General features: G+C 52.5%; 1 protein-coding gene across 1 annotated transcript; it reads right to left on the minus strand.

The window, feature by feature from the left end:
* Window positions 1-13298: 13298 nt before the first annotated feature.
* On the minus strand, window positions 13299-19888 carry LOC308482633 (protein NKG7-like). The gene is made up of 4 exons (XM_081015893.1): window positions 19542-19888; window positions 18281-18427; window positions 16006-16119; window positions 13299-13531 (listed from the first exon to the last, which is right to left on the minus strand). The coding sequence occupies exons 1-4, from the start codon at window positions 19705-19707 to the stop codon at window positions 13491-13493; spliced, it is 468 nt and encodes a 155-aa protein (XP_080872019.1). The 5' UTR covers window positions 19708-19888; the 3' UTR covers window positions 13299-13490.
* Between the last annotated feature and the right edge of the window lie 352 nt (window positions 19889-20240).

Raw genomic sequence — 20240 nt, forward strand, 5'->3', positions numbered from 1 at the left:
TCATCGTTTTCTGGGTTTGCAGTGGTTACTTAAGTAATTACATTGTTTTGTGTGTTGTTTTAGATGTTCTTTTCCATTGAAATTGATTACGTAACTAATGACATTAATCCATTATGATTCTACGATTAACCACGTCCGTTCTGGCGGCAGAAGATAGCAAGCCAGACAGTGGAGGTTTTCTCTGAAGCCGAACTGCAGAAACAGCCCTGGTGGCAACAAACACAGAGGAGGAGGGAAAATGCTTTGTGCCTGAGTGGGGATTCGAACCCTGGTCTCCCAGCTCCTGGTCCGACACTCTAACCGCTATGACACACTGGCTCTCCCTTTGCTCCCCTATTTATATATTTTATGAAATCAAAACAGACTGGATAAAAAGCGTCTTTTATCATCCTTGCCATTTCACATGAAGAAGGCTGTCAGTGGCTGGTAGTCACAATGGCCATGCACTATGATGGCTGCAGGAGCGTAGAAAAAATAGCACTGAATACTGCTAGAGTGGGTAAAACCTCAGCGCCTAGGACTTGCCGATCGTCAGGTTGGCGGTTCGAATCCCCGCGGCGGGGTGCGCTCCCGTTGCTCAGTCCCAGCGCCTGCCAACCTAGCAGTTCAAAAGCACGTCAATGTGCAAGTAGATAAATAGGGACCGCTTACTAGCGGGAAGGTAAACGGCATTTCCGTGCGCTGCTCTGGTTTGCCAGATGCAGCTTCGTCACGCTGGCCACGTGACCCGGAAGTGTCTTCGGACAGCGCTGGCCCCCGGCCTCTTAAGTGAGATGGGCGCACAACCCCAGAGTCGGACACGACTGGCCCGTATGGGCAGGGGTACCTTTACCTTTACTACTGCTAGAGATGGAAACAGAAGAACCTTTTGATGAGAAACCTTCTGCGTTGCCTCAAAATGTATTTGGGGTATTGCTGAGGCTGTAAAGAGAGATTTGCATTTTGGTTCCCTGGAAGAGAATCCGGAAAAATCAAGTCCCACCTTCACATACTGCCTGCATCTGTAATATGCTTGAGAAATAAAGATACCATTTGGATTGTCAGAATTCTATATATGCATAGGCTTCATTTTACTGCGGATTAGAACAAACAGGTCAGACACTTTGAAGTACGGATATACTTTCTGATTCTGATGTTATGAACCGTACAGGGAGGGGAAAAAGGTTGTAAAGGCAGGCTTAATTTAACGGCACAACCTGGACTCTTGTGCCTACATTAAGTAGGTTTCATTTCATTTCCGGACTGCCCCGGGTGCCCTCATTGAGGGGGTGATATTCAGTGCCCACGACTCCCAAGCTACCCTGAGCCTTCGGTGTAAGGGGAGGAGCTGTGCCGCTGTGCCCCCTTCGTTTTGACAGCTTGGGAAAAGCTTGGGTGTCACTGGCAGGCAGCGCGCCAAATGTCCACCATAGGCAGCTCGCTCTGCCCCCGTGGGAGGCTCACTCCGCCCCCGGCTGCACGGCGCATGTGCCGCTCTGGGGCACCCTAGAGGCTATCCCGCGCCTGGAAGGGCACCCTCCATGCCACGCCCCCCTCTGAAGCGTGCCCGCCCTGGTCAGCGCGGCCATATGCTCTGCCGCTGGATGGCTGTGCCCCGGAATACCAGTTGCAAGTGGGAGCAGTGCTATTTCCTGCTTGCTTTCAAAGTCTCCAAGAGGCAATCCTGTTACAAAAGGGTGTGAGTTTTTTATTGCCTCCCTGTTAAGCACACGACCTATGAGGCTCACCAACAGTTTTATAAGGGCTCCTCTCGTAACTGTCACAGAAGCGTGATCTGCAAACATTAGCAGCTGCTACTGCTGCTTATCTCCGCACTGTAAAAAGCCAGAGCCGCTGTTTGCAGCTCAGCTGAAGTCACAGGAGAAAGCCAAGCTTCCCGCCTCCGTTTTTCGCTTTTGCAGATCACAATATGGTTCATCCAAAGCACATGTAGGTAGCAATGGGGGAGAGATTCAGTTCAGTTCACCTTTAGTTCAATGTCTTTATAAACGGCTTGGATGAAGGCATTGAGGGGATGCTCATCAAATTTGGAGATGGCACCAAACCAGAAGGGGTAGCCAATGACAGAATTTGGATTCAAGATGACCTTAACAGATTGGAGAACTGGGCTAAAACTTAGAAAGCGATATTCAATAGGGGCAAATGTAAAGTTCTATACTTAGGCAGGAAGAACTAGCTGCACAAATCTAAGATGGGAGACACCTGGCTTACCAGTAGTACATGTGAAAAGGATCTAGGAGTCTTAGTAGATGACAAGCTTAAATGAGTCAAGAGTGTGAGACAGCAGCAGCAGGGGGGGGGAAAGAAAAAGAGGGGGAATGATCTTCAAAGTAGCATCAACTGAAGGATAGTGCCCAGAATATGTGCAGAGCTGGGCAACCAAGATGATCAAGGGTCTGGAAACCAAGCCTTATGAGGAGCACTTGAAGGGCCTGGGTATGTTTATCCTAGAAAAGATAAGACTGAGAGAAGATATGATTTTGTTGTAGTTTAGACTTTTAGTCATGTCAGACTCTTCATGACCCCATGGACCAGAGGACGCCAAGTACTCCTGTCTTCCTGTGCTGGTCCCGGGGGTAAGGTACCTTGGGTGTAGCAGAGTCCACACGAAGAGGGGCAAGGTCCGAGGCAGAGAGCCGGGCGGGGAACAGGAACGCTGGAACAGGAGGCTGTGCAGGGAACAGGAACACCGGATGGTCGGGAACAGGAGGCCGAGCAGGGAACAGGAGTACCGGATAGTCAGGAACAGGAAGCCGAGCAGGGAACAGGAGTACCGGATAGTCAGGAACAGGAGGCCGAGCAGGGATCAGGAACACAGGAAGGTCCGAAGCCAACAACGACGTTGCTCCCGCAACCTGGGGCCGGGCTGACTGGGCTTTTATCCTCTTCTAAGGCCAGGGGCGGTCCCGGTCCCCAGGAGCCCCGCCTCCTCTGGCCTTAAGGCGAGCACTCCTCCTGGGGGCAACCAGTTCCCTTCGCCTCTCTGCCCTAAGCCTCTGCAGATCAGGAGAGGCCGAAGGGTTACTGGGCCCTGGAGGAGGCTCACCTGTGGCCACTGAGTCGTCAAGCCCCTCTGGGGCCAGAAGGGCTTCACCTGGGGCCAGCTCCTGATGCACTGCCACAGGTGCAGGCTCTTCAGCATCTAGGCCTCGCCCCAGTTCAGCCGGCCCTGGAGGCGGGGACTCCTGTGCAGGCTGGGATTCCTTTGTTTCATCCTCCGAATCGGAATCCCAGGCCATCACACCATCCCCCCTCCCAGGCCCCCCCCTCAACCGAGGGTCCGGACCCGGCTTGCCGGGGTACGTCGCGTGGAACTCTCGGAGGCAGGCAGGTGCGTGGACATTGGCCGCTGGTTCCCAGGAACGGTCCTCCGGTCCGTACCCCTTCCAGTCAATGAGATACTGCAGCTTTCCCCTGCGGTATCGGGAGTCCAGGATGCGTTCCACCTCGTACTCAGGCTCTCCCCGAACCAACACTGGCTGCGGTCGGGGGCGGTTCGGGTGGAACTCGTCGGGTGGGGCCACCGGACTCAAAAGGGACCTGTGAAAGACCGGGTGAACCTTCAGGGTTGCGGGTAACCGGAGACGGAATGCCACAGGAGAGATTTGGTCTACGATAGGGAACGGGCCGGTGAAGCGGGCGTCCAACTTCCGCGAAGGTCGAGAGGGGTGGAGGTGGCGAGTGGAGAGCCAAACCAGGTCACCGACGCGAAGTTCCGGCCCCACCTGGCGGTGGCGGTCGGCCTGGGCTTTGTACGCTTCCTTGGCCTGGTGCAGTTGCTCCACCAAAAGCTGTTGCTGGGACTGGAGCTCTTGAAGCCACTCCGTCACCGCCGGGACCGCGGATGCCGGCAGCACCTCTGGAAACAGCCGTGGATGATAACCATAACTGGCCTGGAACGGGGTCTGCTGGGTGGACGCATTCACCGCGTTGTTATAGGCGAACTCCGCCAATGCCAGGTGGTCGACCCAGTCATCCTGCTGGTAGCTGCAGTAACACCGGAGGTACTGCTCCAGCACCGCGTTCGCCCGTTCCGTCTGGCCATCGGTCTGTGGGTGGTAGGCTGACGAGAGGCAGACCTCTGTCCCGAGGGTCTGGTGTAATGCTCGCCAGAACCGGGATGTGAACTGAACGCCCCGGTCGGACACCACGCGCTCAGGTAGTCCATGCAGGCGGAAGACATGCTGAAGGTACAGCTGAGCAGTTTCCTTGGCTGTGGGTACAGATGGACAGGGAGCGCAGTGCACCATCTTGGTGAAATGGTCGGAGAAAACCAGAAGGCAGGTACAGCCACGAGACGAGGGTAAGTCCACTACAAAGTCCAACGAAACTGTGTGCCAAGGGCGCGGTGGAACTGGCAATGGCTGAAGTAGGCCGGGGGGTCGCCCGGTAGGTCCCTTGGTGCGCCGGCAGACATCACAACCAGCAACGTAGCGAGCCACGTCAGCCTTCAGGCGGGGCCACCAAAACTCACGACTGACCAGATGGGTGGTCCGATACCGTCCAAAGTGCCCCGCTGCTGGGGCATCATGGGCCATCCGGAGAACCTCCAGCCGCAGTGGCCCTGGCGGGATGTACAGACGACCGTGGTGCAGCAGGAGGCCCTGATGCAGGACCAGCCCCGGATACTGTGGGCTGGACCCTTCAGCCAGCTCCCGGAGTCGTTCCTGGGCCCAAGCGTCGACCCGCTGCTGTTCCCGCACCCGAACCTGCAGTGGCTGCGCCTCCTGGGTGGCCAGGAATGCAGCCGGAGGTAGGATCGTGGTGGGTTCTGCTTGCTGTACCGTGTCTGTGTTGTCTTCAGGTTTCCGGGACAGGGCATCCGCCTTCTGATTCTGAGAGCTAGGGATGTAGCGGATCCGGAACTGGAACCGGGAAAAGAACAACGCCCACCGGATCTGTCTTTGGTTCAGCTTGCGGGTGGTCTGGAGGTACTCCAGGTTCCGGTGGTCGGTTCTCACCTCCACCGGATGTCGTGCCCCCTCAAGATGGTGGCGCCAGACCTCAAAGGCTACCTTGATGGCCAGTAGTTCCCGCTCCCACACAGTATAGTTACGCTCCGCTGGTAGGAGCTGGCGAGAATAGAAGGCACAGGGTAAGAGTGGCGCTTCAGGACCAATCTGTTGAGACAAGACGGCACCGAGAGCCGTACTGGAAGCGTCGGTCTCCACCACAAAGGGTCGAGAGGGGTCAGGATGTTGTAAGATTGGTGCCCTCTGGAAACAGGCCTTCAACCCCTGAAACGCCTCCTCTGCCTCCTTGTCCCAGGAAAACGGCGTCTTTGGGCGCAGTAGCCGGGTCAACGGGGTGGTGCGATGAGCATAATCAGCGATGAAGGTCCGGTAGTAATTGGCGAACCCCAGGAAACGCTGCAGGTCCTTGCGGTTCCGGGGTGCCGCCCATTCTTGAACCGCTGTCACCTTCCCCGGGTCCATTTGCACCCCATCTGGAGAGAGCCGGTGACCAAGGAAGTCCACAGTCCGCTGATGGAACTCGCACTTGCTGAGCTTTGCGTACAAACGGTGCTCACGCAAGCGCTGCAGCACGGTCCGGACATGTCCCTCATGGCAAGCCGGGTCACGGGAGTAAATCAGTATGTCATCCAAATACACCACCACGTACTTGTCTAACAAGTCCTGAAACACGTGGTTGATGTAGCGTTGGAACACAGCAGGCGCGTTGCACAAACCGAAAGGCATAACCAAATATTCGAACTGCCCGTACCGGGTCCCAAACGCTGTCTTCCACTCATCCCCGGCTCGGATCCGAATCAAGTTGTAGGCCCCCCGGAGGTCCAGCTTGGTGAACACCTGTGCCCCTTGCACCCGCTCCAGCAGCTCCGAGATAAGGGGCAAGGGGTATCGGTCTGGGACGGTAATTTTGTTCAGGGCTCGGTAATCATGGCAAGGGCGGAGTTCCCCACATTTCTTCTTAACGAAAAGCACTGGTGCCGCGGTAGGCGAGGTGGAAGGCCTAATGAACCCACGCTCCAGGTTCTTGCGCAAGAAGTCCTGCAAAGCCTCGCGCTCTGGCTCTGTTAGGGAATATAAGCGACTCACTGGTAAAGGCGCTCCGGGTTGGAGGTCTATGCCGCAGTCAAAAGGCCGATGCGGCGGCAGCTGGTCTGCCCCCCGTTCCTCGAACACGTCCTGGTAGTCCTGGTACACGGCTGGGAGCGTGGGTGCTGCCTCCTCTGAGGGCGCGGCCGCCAGCGTTCCGGATTGAGCATGGGAACATGGGTCTGGGAAGTGCACGGTCCGTTTGACCCAGTCAATCTGAACGTTGTGGGCTTCCAGCCAGTCCATCCCGAGCACCAGGGGGAAGCGGGGCATAGAGGCAATGTCCAAAGTTCGCAACTCCCGGTGCTGCTGGAGACACAGGACCAGGGGCTGGGTCTCCTGAGTAACGGCACCTGAACGCAGAAGTCGTCCGTCAATCGCTTCCACCTGGACCGGTACTGGCTTGTTCCGAAGTGGCACCTGATGATGGGCGGCAAAAGCAGCGTCCATATAGGAGCGGGTTGCCCCTGAATCTACCAAAGCATGGGTGAGGATCCAGGGCCCACCTGGAGGGTATAAACGTACCGAAACCATAAGATGTTGCAAGTCCATTGGTGCGGGCCCATTCTGTACGGTTTGGGACCCCCGGTAGCTAGGGCCATCAGCTACTGGGGTTGGCGGTTTCCCTGCAGCTGGCGTTTCTCAGGGCAGGACAGAGCGAAGTGTCCACTTCCGCCACAGTAAAGACAGAGATTTCCCTCCCGACGCCGCGCCTTCTCTGCGGGGGAAAGGCGTGGCCGCACTGCCCCGAGCTGCATAGGCTCCTCCGTTAAATCAGTTGTGACCGTGGGGCTGCCGGAAAAAGCTGGTGCCGTGAACTGGAAGTGTCGGCGACCCCGGGCCTGACGACGATCCTCCAACCGGTCGTCTATTTGTAGACTCCGTTGAATGAGAGTGTCCAGCGTGGTGGGGCGTTCCATTGTGGCCAACTGGTCCAGTACCTCGTCCGAAAGCCCTTCGAGATACTGGTCCCGCAGTGCCGAGTCATTCCAGGTCAAGTCCTGTGCCAACAGCCGAAACTCCGTGGTATATGTGGCCACCGTGGACTTGCCCTGTTTCAAACGCCGAATCGCCCGGTTGGCTTGACTCTCTTTCTGGGGGTTGCCGAACGCGGCCTCCAAACGATTGCAAAACCCCGTATAGTCTGCCAGCAAGGGGGAGTCTTGCCTGAGTAGCGGCAACGCCCACTTGGCCGCCTGGTCCTTTAACAAACTAATCAAAAAGTGCACCTTGGTGCGGTCGTCAGGAAAGTTCCGGGCTCGCCCCTGAATATACAGCTTGGCCTGGGCCAGGAACATGGGAAAGCTGGCCGGGGCTCCATCAAATTTCTCAGGCAAAGCCACTGGGTACTTGCCAGGAGCCGGGGCGTCGGCCCCAGGAGCCGGTAGGGCTTCCAAGCGTTGCTGAAGTGCCACAACCGCGTCGCTGAGCTGCTGCACGGTGTGAGTCAAGGCCTGGTTCTCCTGGGCCAAAGCCACCAGTGCAGCCGCCTGTTCAGCCATGGCCTCTGGCTCTTCCCGAACGCACCCCTACGAAGGGGAAGTGCGGGTGTGGCGGGAGCAAACTGTGCTGGTCCCGGGGGTAAGGTACCTTGGGTGTAGCAGAGTCCACACGAAGAGGGGCAAGGTCCGAGGCAGAGAGCCGGGCGGGGAACAGGAACGCTGGAACAGGAGGCTGTGCAGGGAACAGGAACACCGGATGGTCGGGAACAGGAGGCCGAGCAGGGAACAGGAGTACCGGATAGTCAGGAACAGGAAGCCGAGCAGGGAACAGGAGTACCGGATAGTCAGGAACAGGAGGCCGAGCAGGGATCAGGAACACAGGAAGGTCCGAAGCCAACAACGACGTTGCTCCCGCAACCTGGGGCCGGGCTGACTGGGCTTTTATCCTCTTCTAAGGCCAGGGGCGGTCCCGGTCCCCAGGAGCCCCGCCTCCTCTGGCCTTAAGGCGAGCACTCCTCCTGGGGGCAACCAGTTCCCTTCGCCTCTCTGCCCTAAGCCTCTGCAGATCAGGAGAGGCCGAAGGGTTACTGGGCCCTGGAGGAGGCTCACCTGTGGCCACTGAGTCGTCAAGCCCCTCTGGGGCCAGAAGGGCTTCACCTGGGGCCAGCTCCTGATGCACTGCCACAGGTGCAGGCTCTTCAGCATCTAGGCCTCGCCCCAGTTCAGCCGGCCCTGGAGGCGGGGACTCCTGTGCAGGCTGGGATTCCTTTGTTTCATCCTCCGAATCGGAATCCCAGGCCATCACACTTCCACTGCCTCCCGCAGTTTGGTCAAACTCATATTAGTAGCTTCGAGAACACTGTCCAACCATCTCATCCTCTGTCGTCCCCTTCTCCTTGTGCCCTCCATCTTTCCCAACATCAGGGTCTTTTCCAGGGAGACTTCTCTTCTCATGAGGTGGCCAAACTATTGGAGCCTTGGCTTCAGGATCCGTCCTTCCAGTAGCACTCAGGGCTGATTTCCTTAAGAATGGATAGGTTTGATCCATTTCTTCCCCTTCTATTTGCCAGGAGGTGATGGGCCCAGTGGCCATGATCTTTGTTTTTTTGATGTTGAGACTCCTTAGGGTAGTGATAAAGCGGTATATCAAATCCAAACTCTTCTTCTCCAGATGTTTTTGGCCTACAACTCCCATGATCCCTAGCTAACAGGACCAGTGGTCAGGGATGGTGGGAATTGTAGTCCCAAAACATCTGGAGGGCCAAGTTTGCCTATGCCTGGTGTAAAGAGTTTATGGCTAATGTGTGATGTTTCTTCAGGAGACATGCTGGTGCAAAAATGACTTCTTGCAACTAGAACTGTTGCATGTTTCATTCCTATCTGTATCTATATCAACAGTTATATGGGTTGTTGCTTTTTCCCACAATAGGGGACTGAAGGACCATGAACTGCCCCACAAACTTAGCCGTGAAGTACAGCTCAAGGTACTTTCTGTCAGTATTTTCATCCCTCCCATTGCAAGGATCACCAGATCATGTTTGTTTTTACTTTCTGTCTGTGAGAAAGGAGGGGGCAGAAGCTACTCCTCCAGACTTCCGTCCCTAGTACTGTGTGCTTTTTCTTTGATCTGTCTGAACTCTAGAGACAGAATGGCAGTATGAGAGTTGTTTCTCTCATACATGTTTGTTATGTTCTTTTATTTGTTTAATCAGTAGAAATAAATTAGGCATCCTACAAAACCTCCACGGCTTTGCTTCCATTACTCTGCTGCTTTTGAGGGGCTCACATCAGCAAATGTGAGTCCACGGCACCAGGGCCTATTCCTCGGGAATGTTGTGTTGCTGTTCCTGCGTTCCTGTGATCAGAAAGTCAGTGAAGGTGCTCCCGTCACCCAGCGCAAGCAGGCGCTGAAGACGTGGGCTGAACATGGGCACACAGAAACTTTCCAATACCACATTCCTAGCCCAAGACAGAGAATACCTTACCTGATAGCTCTTTTATTCCAATATTGGCACATAAATCAGAAACGCAAAGTATCCTCAGCCCTGCCTTACATGCTGATGTCCTAACCAGATAGATGAGCCCATGGAAATGAGTTGTAGCAGAAAGCTGGCGAAAGAGGAAACTGCCAGGCTAATTTCCATGCAGTTCAGCTTGACTGTAAGCTCTGTGACTGGGCAGCGCAATTGTGAGGATGAATCCAGTGGAAGGAGTAAAAGTAAAAGTAAAGGGACCCCTGACCATTAGGTCCAGTCGTGGCCGACTCTGGGGTTGCAGCGCTCATCTCGCTTTATTGGCCGAGGGAGCTGGCGTACAGCTTCCGGGTCATGTGGCCAGCATGACTAAGCCGCTTCTGGTGAACCAGAGCAGCGTACGGAAATGGCGTTTACCTTCCCGCTGGAGCGGTACCTATTTATCTACTTGAACTTTGACGTGCTTTCGAACTCCTAGGTTGGCAGGAGCAGGGACCGAGCAACAGGAGCTCACCCCATCGCGGGGATTCGAACCGCCGACCTTCTGATCGGCAAGTCCAAGGCTCTGAGACATTTGTCTTATTCTAGATTGGTCGCTGCCTGGTTTGGGGGGGGGCGTTGTTGCCTTTCTGAAGTGCCCCCAGCTCAGCCAGTGGTGAAGCTGCACATCTGGTGAGAGGCCTACAGCAGACTGTGCTGTCATAAACAGAAGGTGTCATCAGGCTGTCCACATTGCGATTGGCCAGGTAGGTACAAAACCTTTGATTCCCTAGATGTTGCTGAACTACAACTCCCATCAGCCCCAGCAAGCATGGCCAGTGGCCATGGGAGATGTGATTCAGAACTCAGCCTAAATGAATTTATTATTGCATTCAATATACTCTGGGTTTTCTGGATGGTTTGTAAGTACCGTATTTTTTGCACCATAGGACGCACCGGACAATAGGACGCACTTTGTTTTAGAGGGGGGAGAACAAGGAAAAAAAATTCTCCCCCTCTCTGCCCAGCGCCCCTTCAGCGAAGTAGCAGGAGGCGCTGTGCAGAGAGGGGGAGAACTTCCCCCCTCTTGTTTTCCCGCTCTAAAACAAGGTGCCGTTTAAGGTGCGTTCAGGCGGCTACCTTGGAAGCCTGGAGAGTGAGAGGGGTCGGTGTGCACTGACCCCTCTCGCTCTCCAGCCTTCAGGTTCCTTTCGACCTGCTCTTTGGGGCTGGCGGGGGGAAGCCCACCACCAGCCCCAAAGAGCAGTTCAGGGAGCAGCGGAAAGGCGCAGCGGAGAGGCTCCTGCCATAGCCGTGCGTCACCTCTCCAGCCGGGAGAGGGTCGCTGGGCTATGGCTTCTTTAGCCCCGCGCGCGCTCTCCCGGCTGGAGAGGTGACGCACGGCTATGGCAGGAGCCTCAATAGCCGCGCGTCACCTCTCCAGCCGGGAGAGGGTCACGGGGGGCTGCTTTAGCCCCGCGCATGCTCTCCCGGCTGGAGAGGTGACGGGCAGCTATGGCAAGAGCCTCAATAGCCGCGCGTCACCTCTCCAGCTGGGAGAGGGTCACGGGGTGCTTCTTTAGCCCCGCACGCGCTCTCACGGCTGGAGAGGTGACGCGGGGCTGTAGAGGCTCCTGCCATAGCCGCGCGTCACCTCTCCAGCCGGGAGAGGGTCGCGGGGCTATGGCGTCTTCGCTCCATAGGACGCACACACATTTTCCCTTCATTTTTGAAGGGGAAAAAGTGCGTCCTATAGAGCGAAAAATACGGTAAACATCAGCATTTTTGAATCTTTTTTTTTTAAACACACACACACATTCAATATTAATATATTTTGGCTTCTCTAAAAGTACTGCAAGGGGAGAAACTGTGCCTCCCCTGCTCTCTTAAGTGGTATCTTAGGAAGATGAGATAATATCTGGTGATTCTGAAGTAACCTCAAATGATCATTGACCATGTAAGCTTCAGCATAAGGATCCTTACTCTGGTATGCATCTTTACAGAGTAAGCAAATCTGCTAGTTAAAATGCTTTTTCAACATTTACTTTAATATTCATGAAATCATGTAATGTTCTCCTGAATTTAACTTTCTTTTTGGTTTTATTCTTCTTGGGTTTTTCCCCATGGGTCATTGAAAGTAACTGGGGTTAGTTCTCCCTTTCCCCATTTCCCTAAAAAAAATATATACAATGGTGCCCCGCAAGACGAATGCCTCGCAAGACGAAAAACTCGCTAGACGAAAAGGTTTTTCGTTTTTTGAGGTGCTTTGCAAGACGAATTTCCCTATGGGCTTGCTTCGCAAGACGAAAACGTCTTGCAAGTTTGTTTCCTTTTTCGTAAAACCGTTAATACCCAGGGTGCATTGCTTGAAGAGGTGCAGTTGCGACTTGACTTCGAGGAGCAACTCATAGCACGCGGTGTGGTAGCCTTTTTTGAGGTTTTTGAAGACTTTGGTGATTTTTGAAGCTTTTCCAAAACTTCTTTTGCAGCCATTTGGTAAGTTAAACTTTTTGGGGGGGTTTTGGATTTTGGGTTGGGGTGTTTGGAATTCAAGGACTTGGTGTTGGGGAGGGGTTTGCAAGAATCTGGAAGCTTGTTTTTTCCCCTGCATTTTTATGATATTCTGTGACCATTGGGCCACTCTGCTGTTTTTTTAAAAAAATAATTCTGGGTTTGAATTTCTGTGTGGTGGGTGGCTGGGGGAACAGTTGAGGAGGGGTTTGCAAGAATCTGGAAGCTTGTGTGTGTTTTTCTGCATTTTTATTATTTTTTGTGACCATTGGGCCACTCTGTTGTTTTCAAAAAAAAATTTCTGGATTTGAATTTCTGTGTGGTGGGTGGCTGGGGAAAATGTACTGTACACTTTGTTGATTTTTAAATGTTTTTCTGTCATGTTTAGAAACTTAATTTATTGTTTCTTCAGTTTTTGAAATGCTCTTTACAGTATGTATGATTTTAAAGAGCACTTAATAAACTCTTGTTGTACCAAATCTGGCTTTGTTTGGACTTTTTTTGACCATAGGAACACATTAATTGAATTTCAATGCATTCCTATGGGATTTCGTGCTTCGCAAGACGAAAAATTCGCTAGACGAAAAAACTCACGGAACGAATTAATTTCGTCTTGCGAGGCACCACTGTATATTCTCTCTCTTGAAAATAGGGTACAATTTCATGTTGTTCTTTGCTCCTGGTCTTATTAGGTATCACCAGGAAATGCAGCTGGTGGGAAGGTGGGAAGAGAGCCCTTTTCTTTTCTTTTCTTTTCTTTTCTTTTCTTTTCTTTTCTTTTCTTTTCTTTTCTTTTCTTTTCTTTTCTTTTCTTTTTTTCTTTTTTCTTCCCACCAGCCACACTTCCCACAACTGGTGGAATATTTTGGAGACAGCTTTCCCACAGCTTTCCCTCTCTGCACAGTGCCCCTTCAGCGAAGCGGGAGGAGAAATGGAAGGGGCTCCGCCTCTCCTGCCGCTTCGCTGAAGGGGCGCTGTGCAGAGAGGGAGAGAATATTTTTTTCTTGTTCTCCTCCTCTAAAACTAGGTGTGTCTTATGGCCGTGTGTGAAAAATACGGTATATAACCAGTGCAGTTGGGAGCATTTCAGCCTGCCATCTTGAATTAAAATGGCAGGCGGCAGTTTCCAAACATTGACCAAAAGCAGCGCCTCATTCTTGGAAATCACTGTGGCACATCTGGCAACATCTTCTTCAGTTTGGACCATTGTGTTCTACTATCTGGATTGAAAATGGTGCCCGGTGGTATCCTGACAGACAAAAGTTGGCTCCTGCTTTTTGGTGACAATATCATTAGAAGCGTTTGAACTCACAGAGGACAAAGGGACAAACCACTTTCCAAAATATATAGCAATAATATTATAATTGGGGGGGGGGCAAATAATGCATCAATTCTGCCACTAAGGAAAAAATACAGCCTCTTCTTCCAGGTCCAGCTCGCCCCCAGTGCAGGCTGTCTTTGCACCACACCTTATCAATGTAGCTTCAGACGTCATCGGAAATGGCAGAACAGTCACATCCTCTTGTTCAGTCTAACATCGCAGTATCCAGTACTAAAGCAGTCCCACCTGTCAGGAGAGAAAAGGGATTGGTTGAGGCAATAGGTGGAGCAGAATGATACACTGTCTGAGACATGTGGATCTGTGACCCCAGCAATATCTCTCTGGCTCACAGGATCATGCTCTGATCCTCCAAACTCTACCATTCTGACAGGCCAAAATGCAACCCAATAGTGCTAGGGCTAGTCCAATCTAGTACTAGTCCAACTTAAAGATGTTGACATCTCCAAGTAGAATATCTTTGGATAGGTCTATTTTCTTCTGCATAGTTGGTGCATTTTGAGCCTTCCACAAGCTGCTAGTCCTGGATATACCATACTTTTCCGTGTATAAGAGAAGGTTTTTTCCTTCAAAAAGCATGTTGAAAATTGGGGGTAGTCTTATACATGGGTAATGCATTGTGGGGACGTAGGACTGGTTGCTGCCATGAGTCGGAGAATGTTATTGGTGGCCGCGTCAAGGGCCGGTGTTGATTAGCTGTCGTTGTGGCAATTGGTCGGCCTTTTGCTGCTTTTTCGGCAAGGGGGCAGAGGATAGGTGGCTTTTGCAATGCCAGCAGCAGCAGATTAAGGAACATATGCATTTCCCACCAAATAAATAGGCTAGCTTGATAGCCTTGGTGCTTCTATAGATGGTGCTGCGCAGTTAAAAATAAATCTAATTGAAGCTTTTGTGTGGCCATTCGAGCGCACCAAGAACATGCGAGGCACTGAGGTAAACGGCTGATTAATTAGCCGGCCTCCTGTGCTGAAAGCTACTCCCTTCTGGTGGTCAGGGAGTGTTTGCAAAGTCCTGCACGCAAGGTTGGGGCAGACCCAGCAACCCTCCACCTGATCTCCCTGGGAAACATGCGGGGGGGGGGGCTTTGTAACAACGATCCCCTAATTAGCACCTTTCCCCCAGCCCTGTGGAGGAGGAGGGGAGCGGGAGGCACGTTTGGACGTGCAGGTAGAAGTTTCCCACATGCAGCATTTGCACAGAGTTGCCTTGCGATGGCTTTTACAGTCCTGGTGAGTCCGAGGCTGGACCGAGACAGGAGGGGGGAAAGGAGGGCGAAGCAACAGCGGCGCAGCGAGAGGATCAAAGCGTGGGCTTCAAAGATCCCTCTGCAACCACTAAGGGTAAAGCTCAACAACTTTGAAGAATCTCCCCACCACCATTTTTTGAAATTTTTAGTCCCCCAAAATAGGGGGAGTCTTATACAAGGGGGCATCTTATAGACGGAAAAGTACGGTAACTGGAAATGTCTAGGGATGGATGAGGCCCTTTTTCATGTGCCTCCTTCACAAGAGGTCTGGAGGGTGGCAACAAGAGAATGGGCCTTTTCTGTGGTGGCTCTTTGATTGCAGAATGCTCTCTCCAGAGAGGCTCGCCTGGCGCCCTCATTACATGTCTTTAAGCACCAGGCAAACTTTACTTAGGCCTATGGCTATTAAATAATCTATGGCCCATGAAAGTGTCAGGGAGAGGCCTGTTAATATGATGGCGGGGCTGGAGGAGTGAAGCAGGGTCTTGAAGGCAGCAGAGCAGGAGGAAGCACACATTGCTGTCCCTTCTTTGTTCTGGAGGTGCCTCTCCCCCCCCCCGCAGTTGTGGGTGGGGGCTGGGCCAAGCCAGGGGAGCAGCAAGCAGCCTTCAAGGTGCGGGACTGACTCAGTGCCACCTGCACGATGCCAGCCGAAGGGTGCGTGGCACTGGCAGTGGGGTGAGCGCTGCTCCAGACTGGCCACTCCGCCACTGCTGCACCTCAGGCTCACCAAGTTGCAGCTCCTCCAGCCGCACTCTGTGACCTGCTCCTGCCCACGGGGGTCCCTGCTTGCTCTTGCCCCTCCCGCAGTGCCGGCGCCTCAGCGCGGAAGAAGGGACTCGGCCGCAGACAAGCGCTTCTGGGAAGCACCTCCTCTGGGAAGCACTGGGGAGGGCCAGAGTCCCCGCGTGGCCACAGCCCGGCTACCGCCATGAGTGCGCACCCCTCCCCAGCCCAGTGACTCCTTCACACAAGATGCTCAAATTAATTCATAACAGGTAGACAGTTAAGAGCTTCAGCGCCGGGCACCTGGCTCTCCCCATAATTTTACGCTGGGGTACCCCGCACCCCTTGCACCCCTGGGTAATAACAGCCCTGACCCTTGTGGTTCCTTCCAGCTCTACAATTCTGTTATGTACTGAGTTGAGTAGGATCCAAAATGCAGCAGTCTGATTGGTCCTAGAACAATAGGATTCAGAATGCAGCAGTCTGATTGGTCCGCAGGAGCCACCCAATCCAACTTCAGGTGGAAGTGAATCCGCAACCTGACTGGCCTACAGGAGAATCCCAGAATTAGCCCATTGTGTAAATAATGTATATAAAGCAGACATTTCGGGGGAACTTCCATTCCTCACTACTATGAGCTGAATAAAGAGCATGAAATCCACACTCGACTCCAAGTATATTTCAGATTCTGTGAATACATTTCAGTATGTCCCATGCCATGCATACTCACCAGTTACAAGGCACAGAGGAATCGAGGCCCAGGCCAGGTACAGGGACCACCCCGAATGATCAGTTGGTCGCATATGGCTGGTGAAGACGCATACAGAAATCAGAACAAATAAGCCTAGGAGCAAATAAAACTCCTTAGAGCCTCATATAGCCCAGGCTCCCCTTTCCCCCAGTGTCCATCTGATTTTTCTGAGAAACACGTAAGCAGAAGCACAGCTGATGTGTAAAGCAGAGCAACTGGTTCAATCCTGAGCTCATCCAAGCTGGAAATGTTTCCTGCCTTCATCCCTGGAGAACTGCTACCTGTCAGTGTAGAGAGTACTCACACCCTCCAACAGTCCTCAGGCGAAAATAGGGACATTTCTCACTCACACACCCAACTGACCATCCCCAACCTCCCCAATTTTTGTTTCCCCACCCCCACTACACCACCAGGACACAACCCTGTCAGCCTTTGAGGAAGCGGCTTCCTCCCTCCGTTTGGCCGTGGATAAGTAGAACAAAGTGAAAATAGTCTCTTATCAGTTAAAGAGAATTTAATGCTCACAGTGAAAGAACAAAGACTCCATTCTCGGAAGAAAGGTGCTCCCAATTAAAGTTTCCACCCACTCCCCCCCAAGCCACCCCCATCACTTCCTCATCTGGCAAAGCTGATCTCTCAACCATTTGGTTTTCTGTGTAGCTACCTTATCTGCTCCTCTTGACCTTGGACTGAGCACTTGGACACTTTCCAGCGAAAGGGAGTCTGTTAATTCTCTCTCTCCCTGTTCTCCTCCTCCTAGCTGTTCCCTACTGAGTTCTGCCCAGCTGTTGTCTTCCAAGCTATTTCCCTCTGCAAACCACTGCTCCAAATCTATAATGCTCCACTGCTCCTGGGAATCTGCATCCTGGACACCATTCCTCATCAGAGTAGCTCTTCTCAGCCTGGTCTCTGACACACCCTCTGCTGTCCTGAGAAAACTCCTTAATCCCAATTTTACTGTATTCTTTGGCACATACCAGTACATAACTTTTAGAAAGGGGCAAGATTAGATGTGGATGCATGAGGCATTTATAAAAACAAATTCTAGGCTCTTTGCATTCCACTCTTCCCCCTCTTTCTTCCTGCCCAGGGCAGCCCTGCCCTCTGCTTGCACCTCAGAGCTGGTGCATTACCTGGGCCTCAGCAGCGGCAGCCTCTCCTCCTCTTCGCCCTCTCTCCAACAGCTGCTAAGAGCTGTCAAAGGGAGGAGGTTGGCAACCTCCATGGAGAGGCATGGGGTGCTCCCTTGCAGCTGCCACTTCTGCTTAGGGCAAGCACCAGCTCATCCTCCTCCCCAAGCTCAGTGGCAGCAGCACTAGGGGAGGAAATAGATACATTCCTGGATCAAAACAGAAGCTGGGATAGTTTTCATCATTCTGACACTGTCCCTGGGAAATAGGGACAGTTGGAGGGTATGAGTTCTGGGCTGATTCAATATAAGGCTTCCTATGTTGAGCTCAGTAATAGTAACCCCCTATGCTTGCTTGACAGCCAGTATGGCATAGTTGTTGGAATGTTAGACTAGGACCCGGGAAACCAGGTTTCAGATTCCCCTCCACCATGAAACTCACTGGGTGACCTTGATCCAGTCAAAGCCTCTCAACCCGCAGGGTTGTTGTGAGGGTGAGCCACATTGGAGAAAAAAGTTGGATAGCATAAATAAATTTCCTCTTCTTCTTTTTCCAGTCCCAATCTCAGAGGTTGCCAAAACTGTTGCAACCCTCTGATAGCCTTATCGTCCATGAATTTGCAGGATTCCCTTTTCAAGCCACCTAAGGGGTTGTAATCCTGTGCACATCTTGAAGGCCATCTAAGATTTATTTTTGCTGGATTTTGGGTGGTATCAGTCCTAATCAGAGGGGAACACCTTGTATTCAATGGACTTAAGTTTGCCATGTGTATCGATTTCAGCTTTCCATTTCAGCTCAAGCCTTCTTGGCATAGGATTTGGGGAGTGGGTGGTTATTTTGTTTTATTTTTCCAAGTCAAGGGTTGGCTTTGAGTTAGTTACCAAATGCGAAGGAACATAGGAAGCTGCCTTATGCTGAGTCTGAACCAATGACCTATCTCACCCAGTACTGCCTAAAGTGGCAGACAGCAGCTCTGGGGGACTGAGGCCAGGGGTCTCTCCTGGCCCTAAATGGAGATGCTGAGGATCGGAGCTGAGACCTTCTCCGTGCAGAGCAGATGCTCTAGCCCTGAGCTACAGCTTGGCTGTCTGTGGAAGCAGATGCTTATGACACCCCCACCATACCTGCGATGGTGCTGAATATTGTTGAGATCCTTGGTTTGGAGATGCAGCCAAAGGGGCACTGGAAGAAGATGGAAGTAATGCTAAACAAAGAGAAGCTTCCAGCTAACAATGCCAACAACATCAAGGTTCGGGTAGCCTGCATGTATGCTAGACGGAGGAAAGAGAGAACAAAGGTTAAATGTGTCAATGGGACTGGACGATAGCACAGCCAACTTCCCATGCAATATTTCCCTCCAGGGACAGAGAGGTCAGTTTTTATCTGCTCCCTCAGTGTTATCCCACTAAAGCGCACAAGATAAATTATGATCCCTCCTGATTTCACCTGCCCAGGGGCCTTCACTGGGTTTAATCTGGCACTGTGTGTGTGTCTGTGTAGCATTATCCCTAGTCACTCTGAACTAACAGCAGACTGAAGGACCAAACTGCAGGAAACGTTCAAAATGAAGAGGACTGAGGAAAGAAGCTTTAGGAACTGTCACCACCCAGCTCCCACAGAAGTATCTGAAGGACCATCTTGCTCTGAGGGGAAGGAAGAAGGAGCAGCTTTTTGCAAGCAAACAAGTTGTCTTAGCCACTCTATTGTAACATTAATATTTTGTAAAGCAATGCTTCTTGTAATAAACTTATGAAAAGCGCTTTGTAAGGCCCGTCTGAAGAGTAGCACATACATAGCGTAAATCAGGGCTTTTTTTCAGCCAGATCTCAGTTCCGTCACCTCATAGGTGGGCACCATTGACACCATAAGAGACCAAGGCAGGCATTCGTGGGGAGCTGTGGCACCTCCTCTTCTAGAAAAATAGCACTAGGGTAATAAATAATAAGGCCAGGGATGCGGGTGGTGCTGTGGGTTAAACCACAGAGCCTAGTCCTTGCCGATCAGAAGGTCAGCGGTTCGAATCCCCGCGACGGGGTGAGCTCCCGTTGCTCGGTCTCAGCTCCTGCCCACCTAGCAGTTCGAAAGCATGTCAAAGTGCAAGTAGATAAATAGGTACCGCTCCAGCGGGAAGGTAAACGGTGTTTCCGTGCGCTGCTCTGGTTCGCCCGAAGCAGCTTAGTCATGCTGGCCACATGACCCAGAAGCTGTACGCCAGCTCCTTCGGCCAATAAAGCAAGCTGAGCACCGCAACCCCAGAGTTGGTCACGACTGGACCTAACGGTCAGGGGTCCCTTTACCTTTACTAATAAATAATAAGAACAGCTCTAAGTTGCTTCAGGGTACCACACCTCCAGTACTCATAGCCCAAGGCAAAGACAAACTTACGTGGAACTTGTATCCCAAACAACACACACTGTGTTCCATGGCAACCTGCCCACAGCCCCATGTGCGCATTGACGTTCGTTAGCCAGTGCTGTGAGGACACAGCAGCGATGTGAAGCAGAAAGCAGATGACAGCAAAAATCTCTGTGATAACCTCCAGGCTGCACATTGATGGAAACGTCGGGTCTGCGACTGCAAAGCGGATTCGGGATGATGAGCCCAGGGAAGGGAGATGTTCACGTTACTTCAGGCGTGCTGCTGACTGACCATCGGTGTGCGCTGTCCTGCTGAAGTGCCGCTTGCCCAGCCAATGGCCAACGGCCACTGCTCTGAAGTCGCACATGCGACGTGATGCCTTCTGAACATTGTGCTGTCACAGATGATGTCATCAGGCAGTGCGCTCTGTGCTAGGCCCAGGCGCTAGACCTTCTGCTTTTGAGATGTCACTGAAATACAGCCAGGGGCGCCGACATCAAGGGGGTCCAGCGTTGTGTGACATCATACGCACAACATCATGCACCGGGTGGAGGGTGCCAGGGGGCCGTTGCCTCAGGTACACAGTCGGGGGGGGACTCAGGCTCCCCCCCCGCAGAAATCCCCATTGCGCCCTGACAGTGGCAGGGGCTGCAAAGCACGGAAAGTAAAGATCACCCTACATGCATCCAGCTCCTGTCTGGCGTGCCAGCACTTACCTGCCAGTGG

The sequence above is a fragment of the Podarcis pityusensis genome, assembly GCF_964106645.2.
Source record: "Podarcis pityusensis genome assembly, chromosome: 8".
NCBI classification, from domain to species: Eukaryota; Metazoa; Chordata; class Lepidosauria; order Squamata; family Lacertidae; genus Podarcis; species Podarcis pityusensis.